The sequence below is a fragment of the Quercus lobata genome, chromosome 8, assembly GCF_001633185.2.
Source record: "Quercus lobata isolate SW786 chromosome 8, ValleyOak3.0 Primary Assembly, whole genome shotgun sequence".
In the NCBI taxonomy this organism is placed as follows: domain Eukaryota; kingdom Viridiplantae; phylum Streptophyta; class Magnoliopsida; order Fagales; family Fagaceae; genus Quercus; species Quercus lobata.
Window position 1 is genome coordinate 42156144 of NC_044911.1, and position 27163 is coordinate 42183306.

Here is a 27163-nt window from a genome sequence, read left to right on the forward strand (position 1 = left end):
AAATATCAAGTTACATGTCTAAATTATTAGAATTTTCAATGTATTTTTTTTTTTTTTATAAAATTATTACCGAGAGGGAGAAAAGTCAAAAAAGAAAAAAGGAAAAACACATACACCTCTACCATTAGTGAAAATGGAAAATTGTAATATTTCCCGGAAAAAAAGAAAAGAAAAAGAAAAGCATTTCTATAATCCATAGTTTGGACTTGGAAAAACCCATAACCCAAAACCTATATGCTCAGTCACTAAACCCCATTTCCAAAAACCCAACTTCCTCTCACTCACACTTTCAATAATGGCAGCCCTCAAGCTTCTTCTCTCCCAAGCTCGCCGCCATTGCCTCTCCAAACCCTCATTCCCCCACCGGTCCCTCTGTTCTTCCTCCTCCTCCTCAAATCCTAACCTTAACTCCGAATCTCCAGCTAAACCCTCGCAAACCGTACCCATCCAACCAGTCTCCTACACCGTAAAACCCAAAGACCCCTCCACTCCCGACCAATCCCCAACGCCATCACCGCCACCACCATTCCCGCCTCGTCAACAACCTCGCAACCCGCAGCAGCAAGAAACGCCGTCGTTATGGACCCGCGAGGACGTCCGGTACGTCAAGGACGTGCCCAACATATCCCCGGTCTCGTACCCCTCTCGCGTGGCTCCACTTCCCGAGGATAAGATCTCAGCCGATGGAGAAGGAGCGAATAAGGAGCAGAGATTGGAGAGCAACGAAGAGATGAAGAGGGAGAGAAGGAGAATCGAAGCGGAAGGAATAATGAGGAGAAGGGTTTTTAGGGTTTCAGAGGAAGAGAACGTGGCTGTCCCCTTTCCAATGCTCATCAAGAAGAAGGAGAGCAAGGAAAAGCCTGCTCCTCTTGATTTGGTGGAGGCTATTCGACTTGTCAAGGTCAGCGTACAACCACAATAAGCTTCTAATCTTTTTTCATTTCAGAAATGTAGGAAATGTTTGTTAAGATATTTGATAAATGATACAATTAGTCACCAAAAAAAAAAAAAAAAAACGTTATTGCTAAAATCTTTGTGATGTTTCTAGTTATTTTTCAGGCTAGTGCCACAAAGAATTTCGATGAAACTATTGAAGCACATGTAAGATTGGCTATTAAGAAAGAGCGAACTGATCAGGTCTGTGCTGGTTTTGTCTGAGACTTGACTAAATTTTGTGTCTTGTTGAAGTAATTCTGAATGGTTGATGCCAAATTGTTGGAATGGTTGATAATATATTTGGCTCTGAAGTGGTTCGAATATAACAGTGGGATGTTGTATTAATCCCATGTTTTCCTCTAAACTAACAGGTCTCATTCTCTAAAACTGTTAAGATGTCTTAAACACCAAATTTCTGCTGGTGTGCAACAGCAACAACTAATGGAATTTCTGTATGAAGAAAACATCCTCACCCTTTAGGCTTTAAACCCACCTCACGATTCTCAATATTTTTTTACACATTTCACCAAAATCTTTAACTGTATTACACTAAATATCCGCATAAAAGGCTTAGAAACATAATCCTACCCTTCTTTATGGTTTGATGAGACACCACAAGTCAGCGGGAGTGGCTAATATGGCCTTGGCGTTGTGCATGTAGGTTTAAGTTGGGGAGTTAAAGGACTTGTCAGCCTCGTCGATTAGGTCCATCTTGCATTGCAGGGTCAAGAAGATTAGGGCCGTTTTGTGTGTGTGTGGGGTGGAATTGCTTTGAGAAGGTGGGGTGAGGATTTCAGGCAATGAGCGTAGTGGGGGCCAATGCAGAGAAAAAGAAATTTCTAGTGCATCTATTAATTCCTATCTTATATAGTCGCCAGTATTTGTGGTACTGTCTTTTCTGTATCAAATACTTTGTTTTTCTTTTGGTTTGTATTCTATTATTTTAATAGTTAATACATAATAATCATTCTTGTCGGTATAAAAATGAAGGCAACCCCCCAACACCCCCCCCCCCCCCCCAAAAAAAAAGAAAGAAAGAAAAGAAAAAGGAACTTATTAGATAGTAGTGTGTTTGTTTTTGGTAATTTGATCCTTTAACAACACTATTAGACCGGTGAGCAAAACACATAGATTATAGGAACAACACTTTTTCCCAAATTATTATCAAACGCTCTTGACATTTTCAAACAACCCAACCCATTTTGATTTAGCAATTATTTAAACTATAGTATTTTTCAAACAATCCATTGTCAAATAGTTGTACCAAACTCAGCTGAAGAAGCTGTTAATTTCAGAGAGAAATAAATAAGTGAAAGAAGTATCATGTGGTATCCAAGAGTATCCATATTAGATACATGTCCAATAGGGATGTGACTGCTAATATGAACTGTCTGTGCTTCCTAGATTTAAATGGAAAATAACAAATTTTATTATAAAAGAATGGTTGCCTAAAAAGAACCATGGAATCCCAGCCAGAATCAATAGTGCCCTTAATAGTTAGGTAGAAGGCTTGCATAGCATCAAGGACTTACTGTAATGGCTTTAGAATTGAGCTGGCTGGTTGGGAGTCTGGCAATGTAGGACAGAGGTATGAGATCAAAGGCTGTAATTGTATGGCATAGTGGCAAGCTGGGGATGCTTTTATGGTTGAGGAAGGAAAAGGAAAAGAATAAGGTAGTTTATTAGAGATCATTGGGTTAAGTCCATTAGAAACTCGTAACATCCACATGACCCAAGGACGTGTGCAGTTTTAGAGAATGCTACTTAGTGGCTTTGAGGAAGTTCCTCCAAACTAATTTGGAGGAAAACTTTTTTCCAAGATATTTGTTAGAAACATACTTGGGGTTAGTGTTCATTGATGAGGGCTTCTGGTTCTTGATGATTGAGTGGCTGGAATTTGGTGTCAAGGGCTGGGAGTTTCGGATATGAAAAGGTTTCTAAGGTTCTTGAAGATGGATGCATAAAAGTCGGTGTTTAGGGAATGCTAGGGTTGGATGGAGATGAGATTCGGATTCAGTACTTGCATGAGAATGATGTGGATTGAATGGGTTGTGACTTATTTGAGAGAGTCACCTTCTCCAATAATAAGATTGCTACTAGGGAATCTCTCTTTTGATAGGTACTACTTAGCCATGTGCATGAGAGTGATATTAAGCAGCCATGCAAAAAGGGGATCGATTCGATCATTAAGTGCCAATTGGCACATGATGCCAGAAGTAAGTGCCAATTATGAAGCTTTGACTGCCGATCAGCAGCTAGGCTTCTTTCCTAAAGTGCTGTTTGACACTTAGGATCAGTGATTTCAAGTCTTGAGTTTTTTGAGCCATTAGTGACCCAATTGAGCTTCTAACATGGTCCTAACAATGTTATAATTCTGTCCACACCAATGTCTGTAGATTGCTGAGACTCAGTTGTTAACTTTGGAGTGGTTGATATTATCTCAACCTATTTTATATATTCAGGATATGCTACTAGACACACTAGGCTTGTCTAGGAGACTGTAGATTTATCTAATTCTCTCCTTTTACCAATTCTTCTGGCTTCTGATCTTTTCTCTTCTGTTCATCATGTCAATTTTAAAATTTCAGAAAGGGGATCCTCAAACCAAACCTGAAAGACTTGTCATTGTTTATCTTCTTGATTTCGGATGCTTAAATTTTCCTATGGCATTATTGTATTCAATTTTCAATCTACTCCTTGAAGATTCAACTAACTGCTATCTGAATTGAAGTGCAGATAGTACATGGTAGTTTGATTCTGCCTCATGGTGTTGCAAAGGTATAATCCAAACTTATCCTAGATCAATAAGGTGCTATTTTATATGCTTTGTTGTGGTTGGTTTGTTGCATAATCATTTTCATTTTTCAGGTTGTCAGGGTGGCTTTCTTTGCTGAAGGGGCAGATGCAGATGAAGCTAGAGCTGCAGGAGCTGATATTGTTGGTGGTGTTGAACTTATTGAGGAAATTGCAAGTAATGAACTAATCTCGTTAGTACTATGTTGATCTGTTTCACTACTATGATGTAAAATAAAATTTTACATCATCCCTTCAAGCTTATTAGTTCTTGGTTATATTTCAAATGCATTCCTTATGTTGTTCATTCTCCAAGCTGACATTCCTTTTGTGCTTCTTACCCTCCCTCCCTCCTCTTCCTCCTCCCCCCCCCCCCCCCCCCATTTTTTTCTGCACTGGTTGTGTTTATTAAATATTACTGTTCTTACATAGCTATGCTCCCGGAGCACCACATGTGCAAAAGAAAAATTAAATAACCTCTCTCAACCCTTGTTTGGTACATTATTTTTTGTTCAAGATGTATGTTCTAACCTGTAGACAATCTCTGATTTGGGTTCATAATCCTACCTTGTGTTTATTAAATATTACTGTTCTTACATAACTATGCTCCAAGAGTACCACATGTGCAAAAGAAAAAATAAATACCCTCTCTCAACCCTTGTTTGGTACATTATTTTTTATTCAAGATGTATGTTTTAACCTGTAGACAATCTCTGATTTGGGTTCATAATCCTACCTTGTATTACGCAGGTAGTAATAAGTTTAATGTCGACAAGTGTTTCGCAACGCCTCAATTGGTGCTGCGTCTGAATAAGGTTATTAAAGATTGTTTGGTTTGTAGGCTGTGATTTGTCAAATTAATGGATCTTTGATTCAAATGGATACTTTTACTGTTTTGCAGATAGCAAGTTTTCTCAAAGAACGGCATCTATTGCCAGACCGTAAAGTGAGTATTTCATTTTTTTTGTTTTCTAATTCAATGCATAGATCTGTAAATGACTTGTATTGAATATTTCTTGGTTGTACTAATATGTTGTATAGTCTGGTACTGTGACTAGTGATGTTTCTGGGGCAATAAAGGCAGCAAGGCTTGGTCGTATTCATTTTAAAATGGACAAAACATCAATCGTGCATGTGGGACTTGGGAAGGTGCCTTATTTTCTTGATTTAGAATACAAAGGTTCATTTTAACAGGAATGCTATTTTATAAGACTTCATCATTCTTATTCGATTACAATGTTGCCTACAGGCAAGTTTTGCAGAAGAGTCTTTACGTGAAAATATTGGTGCATTTATGAATGCTCTCTTGATTGCAAAACCTGCAAGCTTAAAAAAGGGTAGGTATCTTACATTATTGTATATGCTTGATAATTGTTTCTTGTGGGCAAGAGTGAATAAAGGTGACATTAATTTCACATAGTAGCTTATTTTGTCTCACATATTTGTGCATTCCATCTGCCTAAGGGCTAAGGCTCTTAACCTATTCAGGCTCAGCTCTGCAAGCAGTGCTTTGCTTGTTAAATAAATAAAGGAAATGTGATACTGATGTTCTGGCTCAATTAACAAACAAACCCCCAAGACCAAGCATGTTTAGGCTTGATGTGTGTGCTCCCTAGTCCACTCTAAGTGGTAATTATTTGATCTTGTAGAAGTTCAGTAACAATTTAAATGAATGTGTGAACCTATGACACAAATTCACAAATGAGTCAGCAAGTTTTCATTTGCTAAAGAGAATTTAGTTTTTTGTTGGCTGGCATTAGTTTGTTTTAAAGACACTAAAATGCTTCTGGCATGATTTGCTATTAGCAACAGTTTATCCAGTAAAAAAAAAAGTAACATTTTTCAAGGTGATAGGGAAGGGCTACTGAAGTCTTGGACCGCCAAAAAATAAAGAGGCTTTTTAGTTACAGAAGGTCGATGTAGTTGTTTGGAGATCTTTTCTTTTAAGTGGAGAGTGAATTTGGTGTATAGATTTTGGGTGAGATGGCCTGAACTTTGTATTTTCATGTTCGTATTAAATATTTACCCTCCTTTTTTGACAGCTTCGAAGTATGCTGGATATGTGAACTCCTTCCATATATGCAGCACTGTAAGCTCATAATCCTTTTTCTTAGTTAATTTGCTGTTGATGATGGCTTTCCTTTTCATGATGCATACGTTGAAACGCCTTTCATATATTCCACTTCCAGTAAGATTATAACAAAGGAAAGAAGAGAAAATTTGTTTTGAAACACTAAAACTTCTTTTGCTGGATATTTGCCTTAAAGTTTATCCTAGTTTTCTTCTCTCTCCATTTCTATTTTTAAAAAGAGGCATGCAATTAGATGTTAATCTATTAATTTTGACATGTTAGTGCAATCCACCACCCAACAAACCCATGAATTTGAAAATTCTAATACTAATTTTGGATGATGAGGCAGACATTGCAAACTAGTCTCAAATTAGGGTATTAATTGAAAATTCTTCTAGTTTAGTGTAGACATTGAAGTGATTCTATAATGAGGGTAGATAGCTGATAGCTGAAATTAACTCTAAGTCGAATAAACTATGATCTCCATTAAAGTTATCATCTCTCCTGTTTTATTTTACTTTCTTGCTCTTGTAGGCTGAAGTTTGTAGAAAATCGGAGCTGTAGATGTCTTGACTTTTAAATTAGAGGGTTGGCTTACATATAAGAAATATAAAATAAACTGCCAAAAGCCTTGTAGTTCAATTGGTACCACCTGGTGTTCCCAATGAAGACATCCAGGGTTCAAATCTCTCATCACCTAACATAACTATGAATATAAAATAAGCTAGAAGGTTGGCTTAATAATAGTAAATACTCATACAATTTGCTCCATTTACTTTGTCAATAAGCTCAGGCCTAGATGACACTTCCTTCCACAAAAATTAGTGAAGGGTGAGGTTGTGAGTTCAAAATCCACTAGATGTATGTGTAATTTATAAGAGAGAGAGAGAGAGAGAGAGAGAGAGATAGATGCTTCCTAGATGCATATGGTATCTGATTTTTGGATGGTTGTTGTCATGCTTGCTATTTAAATACTTCTGGCAAATTACATTGTTAACCCTATTGTTTAGGACTAGTTTTGCCAATGAGCTATAACTTAACCGGCATTTCCTTCTCTCATAATAATTGGTTTGAGGGTGAGGTCATGGGTTTAAGACCTACTAGGTGGGTATTTATCTAACCAGTAAAAAAAAGTTGAGGGTTAGTTTTAGATCAAACCCTATTTTTTCAGATTAAACTTAGAACTTGAGTGTTATAACTTAAACCCTATAGTCATCTATCATACAACGAATTGAACATCACAGTTTCTTTACTTTCAAACCAAACCCCTAACTTTTAAAAATTGCATTAATTTGAAACCTCAATCAAACCCAAAAAGTTCAAAATTTTAAATTAATTTTAATAACTTGGGCTCAATTTGAAAATAGCAAAAATATAAGGTGTAATTTGTGGGATTCGAGGGATATCTCAGTGGTTCCAACACCTCTTGTGATGCCTAGGTACTGGGGTTTGAGCCTTACCAACGCCTCCCCCTATTTTCCTATAAAAAATATAAATAAAATATGTAATTTGTAAACTTTTGAAATTATGAGGTTTAATGTAAAATCTCCCTTGAATATACAGTTTAAAGGTAATTTATACTAATACTTTTGTTTGTACACGGTTTTTGAAGTAATACTTTCTGTTGGTTATATATAGATGGGTCCGGGATTCCCTATTTCAATACAGTCATTATCCAAAGCTGCAGACCATTTCCACAAAGTCAACATTAACTGATCGAGTGATGGTACCAGCATCCGTTAAAGTTTTTCCCTTTCACAAAGTGAGGTTTCCCTCCCTCTCTTACAGAGCAAGGTTTTTACATAAAATTATGTAAGAATAGTTTATTGTTGGCTAGGAATACTAGTACTTTTTTTTCCTTGGGTGTAATCTGCTGGTTATTTGACCAATTTTAGATATGGTTTTGGGCAGTATCATTAGAATTATTCAATTTTGTGATTATAGTTATCATTATCATTCTTCAATTGTCTTACTGAGCTCAATCGAAGTTGCATTATTTCCTTTTATAACGCAATTTTCCAAGATTTTCACTTACTGCATCAGGGAAAATTTCAATCAGAAAGTTCTAGTTCTTCTGATTATCTGATTCTATATTACGAAGTTTGTTTCTTGATAACTAACAAATTTATTAGTTGTTTCTTGATAATATGTATGATGGGGTGCCTATTCTAATCATATGTATGCACGGAGTTTCAATGTCCTTTGGCTAATGTCAACAAATGGAAGGGAAAAGTTCTCCTTTGGCTACTACCAACAAATGGAAGGAAAAAAGGAAAAATAAGAACCGTTTGGGGGGAGGGGGTAAGAAAACTGCAGGTTACTGAAAAAAAAAATACCCGTCTTGACAACTAGGGTTGGGATGGGATTTTTGAGTGTTGCTTTTGTAGATTCTGGATAATAATAATAATAATAAAAAACCCAAATTTTTTGTCATCCCAGCTATTTGTTCCTGGGTCCAGAGTATCGAGAGGCTTTGTTCATCTTTGGCTCTTCGACTCTTCGTATCACTGATATTGATGTGTCATTAGATTTCATACTTCTACTACTTCCACTGTCATATTTCATTTTCATTAATGATTTTACGTATGTAGAAAACATCTTGGTTATCATTTTCATATACATAATCATGTCTTCTCTGGCATGCAAGCCTTATGGCCTTTTTTATCTAGTTGTTTTCCCCCCCTCAAATACTCGTCCTTTTTTTTTTTTTTTTTGGTGTGATTGATATACTCTAGTTAAAGTATTAGAGGGATTGGGCCTTGCAAAACTAATTGAAATACGTTTTTGAAGGCCTTCCTATTTTGTTCTTCTGCATGCACAACTCATCACTTTTTTCTCATTTTTTCAAGTTTACATATTAGAAATTTAGGGAATTAGGAAAAGTACAAGAATCCAAGAGTTTGGAAAATGGAATGATACAATCAGATGACAATTATACGATGTCAAGTCCATTATATAAAAGAGGATTGGAAAATGAGGAATAGATCACACCGGAATCCATAATACCAAATACTTAAATCTCTGTATCTCTTGCATTTATTTCTTGATAGTCCAATCGATATGGCTTTCCTTAGAGCATTCGCATCCGCTATTTACGAACTATTTTATTTTATCATCTCAAAATCTACTTTATCTTTTATACCATACCATTTTATAATTCACTCAACTTCCCAACTTTTATTTTCCCATACAACACATTAAAATAAGATATTCCAAATCCATCACCATTCACTGCAACCACTTGCTCCCACCACCACCACCACTGCCACAAGCAAACCACCACAGATTAAAACCACCACCATCAATCACAAACCCAACCACACCCACACTCATCAAACCCACCACCACCAGAAAAAGAAGCAAACCCAACACCACCCACGGCAAGCAAACCCAACCCATTAGCAAGCAAACCCAACACCACCCATACCCATGGCCAAAATCCATCACCCACGACCAACACCACCCACGCTAATCCACGCTAATCTTGCAACCACTGGACCCATGCCGATTTCGCAACCAAAACCTTTAACAACCATTAACCACATATCAACCCATCAACAAATCATAACCACCGATCAATCCAAAACAAACCAATCTTGAAACCCATTAGACCCGAACCCATCAAACCCAAAACCCAGCCAAACCCACAAACAACTCATAACCACCGAGGGGTTGGCGAAGATCGAAGATGGGTTGGCGAAGATTGGTAGGCAACAAGAGAAAAAATAAAGAAAATGGTGAAGAGTGAAGACCGAAGCGATGAAGAGTGCAGTGATGAAGTGATGAAGCCTGATTGCCTGAAGACTGAAGAGAGAATGATGAAGAGGCAGAGAAATGAGAGAGAGATGTGGGAGACGGAGAGACAAAGTGGGAGACAGCTAGAGGAGAGAGAATAAATTAGCAAAAAATAAATACAAGCTGCTTCATTACCATCTTACATATAAGATGGTACTATAGCAGTATTGTAAAAAAATTTACAATTAGCATACTAGATGGAGCTTGGTTTTTGTGTTTTGATGGTAAAATTTGCCAACATATGGCATATGGTAGTGCCAGTGTGAATGCTCTTATACACTTTAATTTTAGCACGAATGGCATAATTAACATTTGCACGTGGATGAACATGGTTTGATGTCTGCATGAAAACATGTGGAACAAAAGAAATAGTTGCGACAAAATATAGCGGACAAATCTTGTTTTAAGGCTGCTACAGGGTTGGCTTAAGGTATTTTGAGACTTAGGCGAAACTTTTAAATTGGGTTTTTATTTTTATTTTTTTATTGTTTAAATATCTAGTTTATATATAATATATTTATTTAAAATTTTATTTTTCTTACTTTTTATGGTGTAAAATTATTAATTAAGTTTTTGTATTCAATTTTTTTTTTTTAAATCTTCTTTTTAATTGATAATAAGTGAAATTATATCATTGTTATCTTTTTATTGTTTTATTTCATTATCTTTTAACTCTTTTATAAATTTGTTGTTCATTTATAAGACTTTGACCTGAATTTTTAGTTATATATTTTTTTTAATATCTAGTGACAAATTAATCTAGAGATCTTTTTGAGATTTGGTTTTTAAAACAATTTAAAAGTTTTGTATCCAAATTCACAGATTTATCTAATAAAATCAGATAGAATAAACACTTTTCAAAAAATAAAATATGAAAAACAAAAACTAAATGAATGCATAAACTAATAAAGAGCGCCTAATTGGACCAAGAAACAACGAATCAAGTGGCTACATAGTTTAGGGTTAGACTTTTCTTTATAATTTAAAATGGGAATTTATGAATTAAAAAAGAAAGATAAAAAGAACAAAACGATAGATCTAGAAGAGTGTAGTCACTGTAATACAATCACTAGAGGAGTCTAGAGTAAGTAAAATAAGAAAGCTATGCCACAAAAAAGATAGAAAAAATTTGGAAAAGGAGAGACTTTATTTTACCTCTTCAAGGGACAATCAATTGCCTAAAGAGCAACTTGTAATTGACTATCATTTCAGGTAGAGATGGAAGACCTAGCGGCAATTTTTGATTCTTTGGGAGCCTTTTCAGGTAATCAATTTTAGTTTTGGAGTTTTGGAGAGATAGAGAAAGAGATTGGTCTATTTTTTACCTTTTAGTGTGTCTAGGAGACTCAAATTAATCAAAATTCTAAAGAACTTTGACCGTTTGAAAGAGAGAGTCAAACAAAATACCCGCATATTGAGATTGAAATTTACATGTATTGGCTAAATTTTGGGGCTTAATTAAAACTCTCCAAGATAATTAATAATCCAAAATTTTCTTCTATGGGTCCTTTTTTTTTTTTTTGGGTTTTTAAATACAGTATTGGAAAAGTATTAATTGATATTTGAGATTATGTTTTTAAATTTAATTTGTTGATATGATTTTTTTTTGGGGGGCCTTCTAGCACTTGGGGGCCTTAGGCAATGGCATCAGTTGCTTCTACTGTTGAGCCGCCCTGGGCTGTTGTGCCTACATTTTAGCATGAATGGCGTAATTAGCATTAGCATGTGGGATGAACTTTGATGAATGTTGGCATGAAAACATGGGGAACAAAATGAATTTTATTTTATATTTTTGATAAATTTTAAGTAGGAGAATGGGATTAGAATCCTGAACATTTTCATTGACAACACCAAAAAATTCCATTGAAAATACCAAAAAATTTCATTTGACTACAAAAATACTTGGGATATCATGCAGTGTATACATTTTATTTTGGGATGGTTGGTTAATGTTGAATGATATGAAATCAGGTGGGACAAAATCAATATTTGGCATAACATATATGTTGGGCTTTGTGGAGCCTAATTGTGTTTGATCCAGATGATAGTGAAATCCCTGTAACTCCGTGGACATAGGCAAATTCTCGAACCATATAAATACTGTCTTGTGCGTGTGATTATTTTTCTTTAACGTGTGTTTTCTCTATTTTTGTTTCTCATAGGTTGGGAATTTCGGGTTAATTCCCCTACAACATAGTCTACACGTTAGCTGGGCACTGTTGGTTCATGTTACTATTATTATTTTGGGATTAAAAATATCAGTAGGATTCTAATGATGAAATTCTCTTATAGCCCTATTGATGAAAGGATGTAGGAGAGTTCTTAAAGATGATTTCGTAATGCTTAGAGGAAAGCGACTAATGCACCGATAAGAAAGCATGACTTGAATGTCAATTAAGAAAGTAATAGTGTGATTTTTCTATATTAAAAAAAATAAATAATAAAGAGTATGATTTAAGATAAAATACTGTATGGACCGGATTTGAGTCCCTAGCCCAAAGGGTGGATGGACTTTGGTCCAAAAGGTCCAATACAATAAATTTGTAGAGAATGAGTTTGAACTGGGCTTTAATGAATCAGAAAATAAGTAAAATAGGCTTGATGACAAGAAAATGAAAATAGACAAGTTCAAACTAAAGAAAATCGTCATCGGCTCAGTCCAAGGAGATCAGCTCTTATATCTTGATTCTCAAATGTGATTACAAGTGTAGTTCTTGATTGTTATAGTGTTTTTCTCTAAATTTCCCTACCTCCTCCTCATTAGGGATCTCATACATTATATACCTCTCTTTGAATGATCCTGGCCTTCCACTTGTCAGTTGTCCAAGCCACTACTTGAGTGCCTATCCTATCGAACACCCTCACAAGTCCTCTGTGAGCTAAGATGGCTAAGGCAGCACTGTTCAGGAATCTTTTCCACATAAATGCGGTCAAAGGGTTAGCTACAGAGCGTTCAATGCGGTGGTAGCAGTTTTTCCTTAGATATTTCTCAGTTTCCATCTTGTCCTGTACGTTCACAGTACATATCCTTATCAACAGAACTTCTTGGAACGTCACTCTGGATAATAGAACTCTCCTCCTGACCCCTCCTTCGCTTAGCTGAGGAGATACTCCTCTTTGGCCTATCTTTCCCAGCCTTTACAGTCATAGTTTACTTGTGAAGTTCAAAGTCTTACTCCCTCCTCATTGTTGATTTGTTCTCGGATCACTATGCCTCCTCGGACAATGCCTAAGGCCCAATATATACTTGGGCTTGCATCCCCACAATAACCTCTCAAAACTCCGGTTTTCTCTTCCTATTTGAGGAGAAAAGTGGGGTTTTGATGTTTTGAAAAGTAAAATCCTCATGTTCCTTTGATTTTCACACGTGAGAACGTCGTTTTGCGAATCCTATAACTGTTCTTGACGCTTCGAAGCCCGCGAAGTCTCATTAAATGCTCCAGGCGACGCTATGTTCCCGGTGTTCAATGGTGAGATGTGGATCCTATGGCTAGCATTTCTCCTTGAATTTTGAGCGGGATAACTCCCACCCAATTTTGCCTCCTATATAAGGCGCCTGGGGGGAGTTATTTCCCCTCATTTTACAAACTCTCAAGCTTTCCAGAAGTTCGTAACTCTCAAACCTCAAAAGCTTCCCAAGCTTCTAAAATCTCCAAGTCTTTTTCTTTAAAAAGTTTAAACTTTTAAGAAGTATCAGAAGCAACACGTGCTCATTCTCGTAAGTTTCTTCTTTTTTAGAATCTTTTCTCCTCGGCCAGTCTTCTCAGCCTTCCCTTCTTTATTTCCTTTCCTTGAAAACTTCGCCCATTTCCTATTAGCTTAACTAAATGGGTAGATTCAAGCATCTCGTAGATTCTCCCGTCGGTATGGAGGGCTTCAAGGCTAAGTTCCACATTCTGCAAGGGGTAGCCCTGTGGTATTGTGCTCCAGACCGGATAGTCACAGATAGGAGAGAAGGGGAGGTCGTCATTCCTATGATCGCTTTCATAAAAGGAGGAATGATGCTTCCTATAGGTAGGGTGACCCGAGATTACTTGCATTACCATAGGTTGTGTCCTCACCAATGTGCGCCCAACCTATTTAGAGTCTTGGGTAGTGTTGATGCTCTCAATGAGCAAATGGGTTTGGCACTCACCTGGCACGATGTCGTCCATATGTATGAGTGACACTCACTTGCCGACTCGGGGTATTACTTCAAGTTTAGGTCCTCTATTGTTAGGCTTATATTGTGTCTTCCCATGTCCAACAAGGGCCTGAAGGACAACTACCTAATTTCCTCTAGGGAATGGCACAATGGTCTTCACTACCCAACTTGGGAGGGAGAGCCAGGTGGGTACCTTAGGGTTAGGTCCCATGAAACGGGATTTAGTTCTTTCAACTTTGCTATTCTTCCTTTTTGCATTTCGTTTCCCTTTGATGATAAATTTGCCTTAGTTTGGTTAACATCGTAGGCCTCAACAAAATCCTAAGGTCCGAGGTGTTCATGAGTGAGGACGGGCAGTTGAGAGCAGTCCACCTCATCCTTGATTTTGAGCCGCTATTAGACGCTTTCCAGGACATTGCCGACGCCATCAAGGCAGGTGACCCTCGGCTACAGAGGATCGATGTCTCGGTTCCCGGCTTTCTGGCCCGAAGAGATCTTCCACCCGTCAAGTTGCCCTTCCATCGTTCTCTCCCCGAAGCAGCAGCCCCAAGGGAAGAGACTACTTCCTCGCGCTTATCCCTTGAGTGGGGAATTGATCAATCTGACTCGAGGAAGAAGAAGAGGTGCGAGAGGAACTCGTTGAGATCCCAGATTCCGAGGGTGAGCTCAACAAAGCCTCAGTGGCTCGCTCCCCCCAATTGATAATCGCTGAGATTGATAGCAGTTCCAAGGAGGAAGACTTGATGTCTTTGAATCCAAGAAAAGGTTTAAGGGATCTAATGGCTGGACGGAACAAGGGGTCGTCGTCCAAGGAGATCCCCAAATCCCAGGATCCTACAAATCTCCCCCCTCCCCCTTCTCCTCCCATAACCACGCTCGACCTACTTCTCATTCCTAACCTAAAGAAGAAGAGAAAGGAGCAAGAACTGGAGGAAGGGGCGATGGTCCCTCAGAAGGGGGCCAAACAGCAAAAGATTGCTAAGGACAAACGAGCTTCCTCTGTGGAAAGTAGGGAGGACCCAAGTGGGGCTGAGGTGCACTGACAACAGCACACTTGGGCTCCTCGGTTAGAGCAGGATGGCGCTGCCATCCCATGGGTGTTGATATCCCATTTTGCAATCCGCATTTAATCTCACATGAAGAGTAAAAGGGTAATTTTACATTGAAAATATGCATCTTTATTCTGGTCACTAGATCATTAATCTCATTTCACCAAAATGATCTTGATGTTGTAACGATCAAATCGACTGGTCATAAGTCCTAATCAGACCATCAGATTGAAAGTTATCATCAAATCAAGTTCTAATGGCTGAGATGCACTATCACAAATTGAGTCCAACTATATATGATTATGAACAATTGATTTCAATTAGTTATAAGTACAATAAATTGGAGAATGATAATGTGTCATAATTTGATTGTTTAGGACTACATTTTATGGTAGGGTTACACACACCTAATTAACTAGATAGTTAAATATTAATTATTCAATGAGTAATTTGTGCAATTATCTTTTAATTAGGATAAACTTGTAACCAATTAAATCTGAAATGAGAGTGATTGGAGCCATTTAATGTTAATTGGGAGCTAATTTGGGATCTATTAATGTTAATTGTGCTGAAATCATTTTCTAACAAATGTCCTCTGCTCACCATTTCATCGATATCTCTCAGAATATTTTAAATCAGTGAATGAGATTAATTTTCTCATAAACTAGACATCCGGGGCTTCAATTTGAGTACAAGAATGAGACAATTCCGATTAGAATTGAGTCAGATATGATTATTCGAAATTGGCTCTACAGGATGTTACAACAGCTTTGGGAAAACCAAATTTTGGTTTGCTCCTCACTCCCACTAATCTTTTCATTTAATGCACCAGATTTTCCCTAAGGCTAAAATGAGGTCTAGGTTAATGATTCTTTGTCAACCTTCATTAAATGACCTTCCATTCATATTTCCTCCACCACTACTATATAAACTCCTCATCTCCTTCATTCCTAAAGACAAAAAAAAAAAAAAAAAAAACCCCTCTCTTCCCCTCTCTTGAGTTTTAATGAAGTTGAGTAGTCTTGTCATATCTTTGTTTTCCTAAGACTCAAGGTATTGAGTGAGACTCACTCTTCCTCTCCTGATTCTTCTTTTCCTCCACCCTTAAAACCTCTACCAAGAGTTTCCTCCTTCATCATATGGATCTTGCATGAAGGTATAATCATTTTCCCTAACTTGTTTTTTGTATTGTCATGATGAGAATTTAGGATTAAAGTATAATAGTAACTATTTAAATTCTTTTGAATATGTTTAAATGTTCTTAAATGTTCTTATGTGTTCTTCATATGTTCTTGGTTATTCATCACATGTTCATGCATAACACTAGTTTCGATCTTAAATCCACATAAAAAAACATGAAAAAGATGTTTGTTTAATAATTCTTTTAAATTCTTAAATTTAGGATATCACCATCCACACACATTCACTAGAGTTTATTTTTCAATCCAAATGCAATACTTAATAAATTGAATTAGGGTTTATCACATGTACACACATTAAATTCAACATGCAAATTAATTGATAACATATTAAATGATGTGATATGAATGTTAGCCACCATAGTCTAGAAGATCGGTTTCACCAGGTAAGGTGGGTGCCTAACACCTTTCCACTTTGTAACATAGCCTCTGAATTTAGATCAAAGGTTAGTAGAGTAAATGCTTATCCATGTAATTTTCGATTTCTAGATTGTAACTAGGAAACAAAGCTATGTGCTTTATCTTAGATTGTATCTAGGACCAAAACCATGTAATTTCCTATGATTAATGTAAATTCAATTGAAAATTAATAAAATGAAGAATTTTTTAATTTTGGTTTTCTTATTTATCCCAATAATTAAATAAGTGGCGACTTCATTGTAAAACTCTTAATCTAAAGGGAAAAATGTAATTAGTCGAACCTCCATTTTGAGTGGCAATAACACGACTCCACCCATTCACGTGGGTTTAGCCTAACATCCTATAAAAACGGGCCGAAGGCGCGGTCTCTCACAATGGGACGTCTCTGTCTGGGAGTTCTAGAGGGGACATTCAGTCTATATTGCCAAAGCCTTGGAGCAACCCCTTCTCTTGCCTAAAGATATGGAGGCTCTAAGACATATAAGGTAGCCAGATATCTTCATGTCCTTGAAGAGGGATCTCGCCATGGTAAGTTCACCATCAAATCTTTTAGATAAATGCTAAATTGCCCTTTTCAATCTCTTTTCTCCTTCTTCTTCTTCTTTTTTATTTTTTTTTATTTTTTTATTTTATAACGTGGGATTCCTTTGTTGTCTTTGTGCAGGTCACCTAGCAGGTTTTTGTGGCCGAGGAGTGGGTCAAGGATGCCCGTAATGAGACTAGGGCTGAGGCCCACTCCCGCGTTGAGGCTAAGAAGTCCTTGGGAGCCTTGAAGCAAGAGCAACTGGAGTTGGCTGCCAAGTTGACTGCTGAGGAGAGGGCAAGAAGGAGTGCTAAGGTTGGGCTGAAGAGCGCCCAGGACTAGGTTGAAGACCAGCGCAAAAAGCTTTACCTCACTGAGATAAAGCTCGCTACACAGAGGCAGCTGGTCTTGGACCTTAGTGGAGAAGGCCAAAGCAGCCGCTCGGGCAGCCGAGGAAGCTGCTGAGGCCTCGAGGCAAGCATCTTACAATCTCGGGGTAGAAGAAACCAAGATCCGGCTTGCTAAGGAGCTGGTCGAGATATGCAGGGATTACTGCAAAGAGACCTAGAAAGAGGCTTTTAACCTTGCAGGGGTCCCTGTTGCCTCGGAGTGGAGGTAGCCTGGAAAGGTATACTATCATCCTGATATCCGTGAAGCACCAGCCGCCCTCCCATCTCCCTCTACCCTTGCCCTAGAGTCCTCTGAGCAGTCCTTGACTGTTCAGGCCATTCTTCCCCCCTCTGAGGCCTCCAAAGGATCCGGCCAAGCTGGTGATCAAGGCCAAGGAGCTGAGGTGGCCAAGGACAAAGGCAAGGGTAAGAAGGTTAAGCCCCCCTTAGAGGCTAAAGATGCTACCAAAGTCAAGGATGTCGCTGAGGCCAAGGACACTGCAGTTAAAGCGAAAGAAGCTGAGGCAAGATCCAAGGAGGCTGATCCTAAGGCCACAAATGCTCCTGCCCCTCAGCCAAGCAAGAAAGAAGACCCTTCTCCTCCTACCAAGGCCTAGACCCTTAGGATTTTATTTCCTTTCTATTATTTTTCTTTTCTTTTTGTAGTTTTTGTTTCGTATTGTCTTTTTTGTAATGGCAATTTGTCATTGTATACAATGTACCTTCTTTTTACTCAATGAAACGACTTCACTTTTACTACATGAATCTTTCTTTCCCCTGCACAATTTATCCTTTGATTGGTGTAGTTGTTGTGTTGCCTTTTGATGAGGCTTAGGGTTAATGATGTTGCTTGCTAATTCAGATAAACTAAACACATGTAAATAGTAAAGAAAATGATCATAAATTCATACTGAGAACCATGCCTTTAATAGGGAGGGCTAAATCTCATGGAGATGGACAAAACAATTAGTAGAAAAAGTTCCAAGGGAACAAGCATAGTACTTATGTAAATAATCAAGGATATTAGTCAACTCAAAGTAGGAGGTCCGAGGGACCAGACATAACAAAGGTTCCGTTTAACACTTGGTAAAATGGTCTGAAGTATTAATTTACTCAAAATATATGGTTTGAGAGACCAGGCATGATTAAGGTTCTGTTTAATACTTAGTAAAATGGACTGAAGTAATAATTTACCCAAAGTATGTGGTTCGAGAGACCAGGCATGACTAAGGTTCTGTTTAATACTTAGTAAAATGGAATGAGGTATTAATTTACCCAAAGTATATGGTCCGAGAGACCAGACATGATTAAGGTTCTGTTTAATACTTAGTAAAATGGTTTGAAGTATTAATTTACTCAAAGTATGTGGTTCGAGAAACCAAGCATAACTAAGATTTTGTTTAATACTTAGTAAAATGGTCTGAAGTATTAATTTACCCAAAATATGTGGTTCGAGAGACCAGGCATGACTAAGATTCTGTTTAATACTTAAAAAGATAACTTAAGTATCAATTTACCCAAGGTATGTGGTTCGGGGGACTAGGCATAATCAAGGTTCTGTTTGATACTCAAACAAATAGTAGAACACATGACATGCAATATCATAAACCCAAATGTGGTAAACAAAGTTTTCATTAATATTAATACATTCTCAGGTTGTTTACATTCTAGGGGTGTGGTACAACCTTTTCTTCTAGATCTTCAAAATGATATGCACCTATTCTGGTCACGGATGTGATACGATATGGCCCTTCCCAGTTAGGCCCCAACTTTCCCCGTGTTGGGTTCTTTGTAGTACCCAAAACCTTTCTTAACACTAAGTCTCCAGGTGCTAGTGGCCTTAGCTTCACGTTGGCATCATACCCTTGCTTGAGCTTATGTTGATAATAGGCCAATTGGATCATGACATTTTCTCTTCGTTCTTCAATTAAGTCTAAACTCTTCTCCAATAGCCTTTCATTGATGCTCGGAATGAAAGAACTCATTCTCAGTGTGGGGAATCCATTCTCCAGAGGAATAACAGTTTCGACTCTATAAGTCATTGAAAAGGATGTCTCTCCTGTTGATCTGCGAGGTGTGGTCTAATATGTCCAAAGGACGTGTGGCAGTTCTTCTACCCATTTTCCCTTCGCATCATCCAACCTCCTCTTGAGTTCACCCACTACGACCTTATTTATAGTCTCGGCCTGTCCATTCCCCTATGGGTAAGCTAGGGTGGAATACCTATTCGTAATTCCCAGGTCACCACAATACCTCCTAAAGACCTTGCTATCAAACTGAAGTCCATTGTCTGAGATGAGTGTATGAGGGATCCCAAACCGAGTGACAATATTCTTCTAAACAAATCTCTTGACATCCACATCTCTGATATTTGCCAATGGTTCAGCTTCAACCTACTTAGTGAAGTAATCCATGTCGACTAGTAAATATCTCTTGTTCCCTGCTGCCTTAGGGAAAGGTCCAACAATATCCAAGTCTCATTGAGCAAAGGGCCAAGGGCTGGATAGAGAATTAAGGACTTCTTTTGGTTGATGGATGTTTGGGACAAATCTTTGGCACTGGTCACAGTTCCTTACATATTCTTGTGCTTCCTTCTACATGTTCAGCCACCAGTATCCTTGTGTGAGGGCTTTGTAAGATAAGGATCTGCCTCCTGTGTGGCTTCCACAAATCCCTTCATGTAACTCCTCCAGAAGTAGTTCTGATGCCTCAGGGTGTATGCACAGCAAGTATGGCCTAGAGAAAGAGCGTTTGTACAACTTTTGGTCCTCAGATAGCCAAAACCGAGGAGCCTTCCTTCGCACCTTTTCAGCTTTTGACTTATCCTCGGGCAAGATATCCTCCTTAAGGAATTGCACTATAGGGTCCATTCAGCTAGGCCCCACCCTGATCTGATGGACGTGGACCATTTCCCTCTTCCCCTCAATAGGTTTGCATAAGTCTTCAACAAGGATGACCCGAGGTAAACCATATGCCGAGGAGGTTGCAAGAGTGGCTATGTAGTCAGCATGTGTGTTTCTATTCCTAAGGATATGCAGCAAACTGAAAGACTCAAACCCTAACTGCAAGCGCCTAACTTTGTTCAAATATTCTTGCATTCTCACGTCCCTAGCCTTTAACTCCCCCATCACGTGGCCCACAACCAATCTTGAATCCGAGAATATTTCTACTGCCTTTCCGCTTATTTTTTGAACCATGGTTATCCCTGCCAATAGAGCCTTATACTTAGCCTCATTGTTTGTGGTTGAGAAGCCTAATCTTAAGGATTTCTCAATAGTGACATTCTTAGGAGATACTAGAACTAGCCCTAACCCCTTTGATTTGCTGCACTATCAACGTATACCTTCCAGGATAAAGGCTCCAGCGAGGAGACCATGCAAACTAATTTTTCATCCATGCCCTACTTCTTCACCTCTTCTTCCATTGGGGATTCAGCGAACTTGGCCGCCAAATCTGTGAGGACTTGAACCTTAACGGAGGTGCATGGTATGTACTTGATGTCAAAAACCCCTAGGATTGTACCCCATTTGGAAATCCTCCCTGTGAAGTCAGCACTTCGAAGTAGTGATCGAAGTGGAAGTTGGGTTAAAACAACAATTGTGTGGGATTGGAAGAATGGAAGTAGTGGGGAGTTTACATGTAACATGTACCACTACTAAAATAGCATTTTCTAATGGTAGATAACGAACCTCTACCTCATGACTTGCTCACGTAGTAAACTAGCCTCTGCACACCATTATCAACTCGGATCAGCACTAAACTTACGGCATGAGATGCCACAGCAATGTAGGCAAACAAGATCTCGTCCACCTCAGGCCTGAACATGACAGGTGGCCGAGAAATGTACTCCTTAAGCTGCTGAAAGGCCGTGGCGCACTCTTCGGTTCACTCAAATCCCTTCCAATTATTTAGCAACTGGAAGAAGGATCTACATCAGTCCGCTGACCGAGAGATAAACTGATTCAGGGCAATAGTTATCCCTGTTAGCTTCTGGACCTCTTTGGGATTTCGAGGTGGTTGTAGACTGTTAATTGCCTTAATTTGATCAGGATTAACCACAATTCCATGGTGAGTGACCATATAGCTTAGAAACTTGTCTGATCCCACACCAAAAGAGCACTTGGAAGCATTAAGGCGCAGCTTGTGTTTTCTTAATATTTCAAAAATATCCCCGAGGTCTCCCACATGCTTGGACATCGCCTTACTCTTTATGACCATATCGTCTATGTAGACTTCAATGTTCTTGCCCAATCATGACTCAAACATTCTAGTTATCATCCTCTGATAGGTGGATCCTACATTCTTCAAACCAAAAGGTATCACCTTGTAGTGGTAATTTCCAGTTGGGGTGACAAAGCAGTCTTCTCCTTATCACCCAAGACCAGTAGTATTTGATGGTACCTTGAAAGGTGTCCAAAAAGCTCATCCGAGGATGGCCTACAATTGCATATACTAGCTGGTCTATTCGAGACATAGGGAACGGATCATTTGAATATGCCTTATTTAAATCGGTGAAGTCCACACACACTTACCACTTCCCATTCTTCTTTCTCACTACTATTGTATTGGCCAACCACTCAGGGTAAAACACCTTCTTGATAGCCCCGGCTTACTTAAGTTTCATTATCTCGTCTTTGAAAACAACAGAGTGGTCCTTAGATGAGTGCCAAGGTGATTAATTTTTGGAGGTGACGGATAGATTGACGTTCAAATGGTGACAGATGAAGCTCAGATCTACCCCAGGAGTTTCGTAAGCACTCCATGCAAACACATCGAGGTTCCTTCTGAGAAACTCTATCAACTTTTCCTTCCCTTGAGGAGACAGCCAAGCCCCGACCTGAAAAAACTTCTCCGGATCATCACCTATAGTAATTTTCTCTAAATCCTCACATTTTGCCCCCTCGACTGTCTCTTCCATGGGCAACACCGGAGTCTTTGACTGCTATAAGTTTCTTTCAACAAAGGTCCAGGTTTCCACTCCTGGCTAATGCGTTATTGCAGCGATCAAGCACTACCTTGCCACAGATTGGCTCCCAACTAGCTCTTCAATTCAGTCCTTAGACGAGTATTTTACTTTCAAATGCAGAGTAGAGGAAACGGCCCCCAGGGCGTGAAGCCAGGGCCTTGCCACAATGGCCGTGTAAGGGGAAGAGGCATCCAACATAATGAAATTTACCTCCATCACCTCTGATCTTGCTTGTACAAGTAATTGAATCTGACCCTTAGGAATAACAACTTTCCTGTGGAAGCTTACCAGAGGCAAATCATAAGCTGTTAAGTTCTCAGGCTTCAAATCCAACCTGTTGTACAAATCGGGGTACATAATCTTTACCCTACTACCTTGATCCACTATCACCCTTTTAACATCATATCTCCATATTCTAAGGGTGACCACCAGGGCATCATTATGCGGCTGTATAGTTCCCACCTTGTCCTCCTTAAAGAAACTTATCAATGGCTGGTTCTCCACTCTAGCCCTCTTTGGCTCAGGTTTTGAGTCCTCAGTAGATGACATTAATTGTGCCCAAAGGGGGCTTTGAAGAGGCGTTCCCCTGGGACCTCGACCCTGCTTGGTCTCCTTGCCTATTAGGCCGATACAGAAACTATTGTAGCCTTCTATCTCTGACCAATTGCTCCAAATGGTTCTACAGAGTTCTACAGTCCTCGTTCTTGGTGGTACTGGCAATGAAGACTTTAGTTGCATCTCATGAGGTCCCCTCCTATTTTGTTTGGCTATTTGAAGTATGACTCATTCTTGATTTTTTCTAAAACTTGATGCACTGGTTCTCGGAACACCGTGTTAGCCATTTGAGGAGCTGTAGGCCTAGGTTGCCCAATAAAATCCTTTCGGGGTATGTTATTATTGTAGAGGTCCGATCTGAAATCCCTCTTCTCTTGAGGAATAACCTTACCCTTTCCCTTGCCTTGCTGCTGGTCCTCCTCGACTCGCTTATATTTATCAATCCGGTTCATGAGCTGGCATACACTGGTAGAGGGTTTCCCTGTTAGAGACTTGCTCAAGCCATGCTCGGCAAGTAGGCTGACCTTGAAAGTCCTGATGGCTACATCGCCAAAGTCATCATCTATCTCATTGAACATCTCCCAGTATCTGTCAAGTACGTTTTCAGGGTCTCCCCTTCTCTTATGGACAAAGACAACAAGGAATCTAAGGGTCGAGGAACCCTGCTGCACATAATAAAGTGAAATCTAAACGCCTGAGTGAGTTCCTTAAAGGAATCAATGGAGCTTGCTTTTAAGCCATCAAACCAACTCATGGCCACGAGTCCTAAACTGGAGGGAAACCCTTGCACATCAAGGTCTTATTCTTGGAGTGCACAACCATTTTCTAGTTAAAGTGGCTCACATGCTCCACAGGGTCTGTTCGACCGTTGTACATGGTGAACATGGGCTGAGTGAACCGCCGAGGGAGCCTCCCTCCCTCAATTCTACGTGTGAAGGGTGATTTGGAAATTTGGTTGAAAGCACTACTCATCGTATCATTTCTCAAGCCTTTGGAGGATGAATTTCTATTTCTGCGCTCATGATGGACATCCTCATCATATGAGAAGGACTCACTAAGAGGAGTCCTTGATCTGCATTTGTAACTACGATTCTCTTCACCGTCAATGGAGGAGTCAGAATTGGAGGGAGTTTGCTTTTGCAGTTCATGGCGCAACTTTCTCTTCAAATGATCAATTTCCAGTTGCAGGGCCCTGGTATCTTATTCATGAGAGAGGTGGCTCCCATTTCGGGATTGGCTCTTGCCAGTGTGGGTGGTTTGCACACTAACCTCCCGGTCCCTTTTTCGCTTAAGGTTGACAAAATGGTCTTCTCGTTGGGACCTCATAGATTCTGTCTGGTGTGGGCCTGAACCTACCATAGTTGAACGTTAGACCCACTATAACACCAAAATTCCCACAGACGGCGCCAATTGTATGGACTAGATTTGAGTCCCTAGCCCAAAGGGGGGATGGACTTTGGCCCAAGAGGCCAATACAATGAATTTGTAGAGAGTGGATTGGAAAAACTAGGTTATAATCAATCAGACAACAAGTAAAATAGGTTTGATGACAAGAAAATGAAAAGAGACAAGTTCAAATTAAAGAAAATTGTCCTCGGCTTAGTCTAAGGAGATCAACTATTATATCTTGATTCTCAAATGTGATTACAAATGCAGTTCTTGATTGCTACAGTGTTTTTCTTTAAATTTTCCAACCTCCTCCTCATTAGGGGTCTCATACATTATATACCTCCCTTTGAATGATTCTGGCCCTCCACTTGTCAGTCGTCCAAGCCACTGCTTGAGTGCTTGCCTCATTGGACACCCTCACAGGTCCTCTGTGAGTTGGGATGGTCAAGGCAGCACTGTTCAGGGGTCTTCTTCACATAAATGCGGCCAGAGGTTCCTATATATATATATATATATATAGACACACATACACATGCACGAATAAATAATAGAGGAGGGAAAAGTGGGGTTTAAAGTTTGAATCACAAATATAGATTAATACAAAAATATATATAAATACATAAATAGGTTACAAATGTAGTTCTAGTACAAGTGTAAACTAGGGGGGAGAAGAAGAAAAGAGCCATTCTGTTTACAAGTGAGAGGGCTCTGAGGTAATTCTGAAACTAAGCCTAGAATTGAGCTTATAGAATTGAGCCTGCTGAAGACTGAGGCCAAGGATGCCTTATATAGATGGAGGGAGCCTTGGATCCATTCAGGAGACTGCTTGAATCATGGAAGGTGAAATGCTTTTACTTTCAGGTGAATATCTTTTCAGCCAAAAGCAACAGTAACTTCAATGATTCTGCTGGGGTACTGTTGAGTGAGCCTTGGATCCATTCAGGAGACTGCTTGAATCACGGAAGGTGAAATGCTTTTACTTTCAGGTGAATATCTTTTCAGCCGAAAGCAACAGTAACTTCAATGATTCTGTTGGGGTACTGTTGAGTGAACAGTAACTGGTCACTGTTTATGAACAGTATCTTGTCCCCTTGCTTTTCCAAATAGTAACTCTGCATAGTGTTCTGGACTGTGCAGTGAATAGTGCTCTGTCTGTCAACTCTGCAGTGCGGGTACTGTTCTGAATAGTAACCGGATTTGCAAAGGTGGTTCTTTGAGCATTTATGGGCTTTTGGAGCTGTTCTGGAGCATCCGGGAGCCTTCTCTGTGGATACCTTCAATCTGTATCGTACCCAGAGGGATACCCATCGTACGGATCAAACTCAGGAGGACCATCATCATGATTATGCTCATGGTACCTGTCAAACAGATTACAAAACCCACAATAGAGGAGAGGTTCATAGTCTGCTTTCTGAGCTGTGTACAGAGGAGGATCAGTATAGTCAAGCCTTTGGGTAGTGAAGGCTTCTGAGTATGGCCTAGTGGTAAATACTGTAATTCTTCCAGTATTGCCAACAAAATGGTAGTTTTCCCATAGTTCTCCTGTGACATCTCGGAGCTCATTGTTGAAGTAGTTTTTCCAACATTCTACGAGGGCCAAAGGATCAGTGTAGGAAAGGTAGGAATCACCTTCATACCAGGGGCCATTGTGCGTGTACCCGTTGATGAGTACAAGGTGGTGAGCAGGTTGAACAGTCATCCAGTTGTTACCGTCCCATTGTGGGAGAGTGCTCCAGCATCTGATGGATACAAAAGGACTTTTGATCTTTGCTACGACCTGTTGGATTATTTGAGGGAATTGGCTGATCTGAATATGGTTCGTTAGTTTTATGAGTCTAAGGAAACCATTTTCAAACATTCTTGAAAGCCAGCTTGGGTTTCTGTCTTCATTGTCTGCCCCGTCTTCATAGTTGACTATTAGACCAGGAAAAGGATGTTGTTTTTCATAAACCCTGTGACTGCTTCCAAAGTATTGGTTCCAGGTCTCTTGGACGAATGCAGTTTCTGTGACATCTGCTTCTTCACCTAAGACCGGGAAATGAGTGGTGACCATAATTTCAAAATGCGTGAACCATTGGTCACATGATTCAGACATAGCCTTGCTTCTAAATATACGTGCTTGTATATCAGAAGGCAAGTTGGCAATAGCACTTCTAAGCTGGTTTTGAGTCTTAAGACTTAACCTAGCGTAGTCAGTACCCATGATAGTCATTTTATCCATGGAATGGATATCCTCTTTGCCAAAGAGTTGACTAGTGAGAATTGCATTTCCTGCCTCAAGCTCGACTGGGTGTAATTCTAGTGCTTTAAGGGTTTTTTGGAAAAGGTTATAGTGGTTTTGGGTAAATGCTCTCTGAAGGTTATCAAGGATGAATTTAGTAGCGGGAGGGAGATCTGTATACACTCCGTTGCTAAATTGCAAGGCCTTGTTCTTAACTTCTTGAAAAGTGATAGCCATATAACCACTGGAATATGTAACCACTGTGGGGTACATAGGTTGAAGGGATATTGCTTTTCTGGGTTCTTGACCAGAAGAAGCGCCTTCATGCATTTTCTGAGGAAATCCCTGCATAGGTGCCTTTCCTTTTTTCTTTGAATTTGAAAAGGACATTCCTGTATTAACAAAATGGTTGTTTTTAAAAGCATTTTTGTTAAAATCATGAGATGTCATGGGACAAATTCTTTTATATGTAATGTGATGAGATGATAATTTATGAGATTGAAGAAGACTCAAAGAATTATCAAATATGATGGATGGTGTATTTTGATTAAGGTTCTTGGCTTGATTTGGACCATGTGAAAGATTTTTGGCATTGGTGAGGTTAAGGTTATTAGAAACAGAAACTTTTTGGAGACTTTCAATTTCTTTAGGTTCTGGGTTCCTAAGAAACTTAAACTTGACTGGTTGGCCAAAAGGATGGGTAGTGATTCCTT

General features: G+C 39.2%; 2 protein-coding genes across 2 annotated transcripts; both read left to right on the plus strand.

Annotated features, from left to right (window-relative positions):
- Window positions 1-216: 216 nt before the first annotated feature.
- On the plus strand, window positions 217-7782 carry LOC115957777 (50S ribosomal protein L1). The gene is made up of 10 exons (XM_031076099.1): window positions 217-901; window positions 1060-1137; window positions 3673-3714; window positions 3805-3907; window positions 4480-4544; window positions 4631-4675; window positions 4771-4878; window positions 4979-5066; window positions 5772-5818; window positions 7439-7782. Exons 1-10 carry the CDS (start codon window positions 296-298, stop codon window positions 7514-7516), a joined length of 1260 nt encoding a protein of 419 aa, XP_030931959.1. The 5' UTR covers window positions 217-295; the 3' UTR covers window positions 7517-7782.
- Window positions 7783-14078: 6296 nt separating this feature from the next.
- On the plus strand, window positions 14079-17936 carry LOC115956896 (MAP7 domain-containing protein 1-like). The gene is made up of 4 exons (XM_031075164.1): window positions 14079-14362; window positions 14464-14773; window positions 17084-17245; window positions 17655-17936. The coding sequence occupies exons 1-4, from the start codon at window positions 14079-14081 to the stop codon at window positions 17934-17936; spliced, it is 1038 nt and encodes a 345-aa protein (XP_030931024.1).
- Window positions 17937-27163: the final 9227 nt, after the last annotated feature.

Coding starts and splice junctions, on each gene's coding strand:
- LOC115957777 (XM_031076099.1), top strand. CDS start 296: ATGGCAGCCCTCAAGCTTCTTCTCTCCCAAGCTCGCCGCCATTGCCTC. Junction 1,138..3,672: donor AGAAAGAGCGAACTGATCAG/GTCTGTGCTGGT, acceptor ATTGAAGTGCAG/ATAGTACATGGTAGTTTGAT. Junction 4,545..4,630: donor TGGTGCTGCGTCTGAATAAG/GTTATTAAAGAT, acceptor ACTGTTTTGCAG/ATAGCAAGTTTTCTCAAAGA.
- LOC115956896 (XM_031075164.1), top strand. CDS start 14,079: ATGAGTGAGGACGGGCAGTTGAGAGCAGTCCACCTCATCCTTGATTTT. Junction 14,363..14,463: donor GACTCGAGGAAGAAGAAGAG/GTGCGAGAGGAA, acceptor GATTGATAGCAG/TTCCAAGGAGGAAGACTTGA. Junction 14,774..17,083: donor AGGACCCAAGTGGGGCTGAG/GTGCACTGACAA, acceptor GTCACCTAGCAG/GTTTTTGTGGCCGAGGAGTG.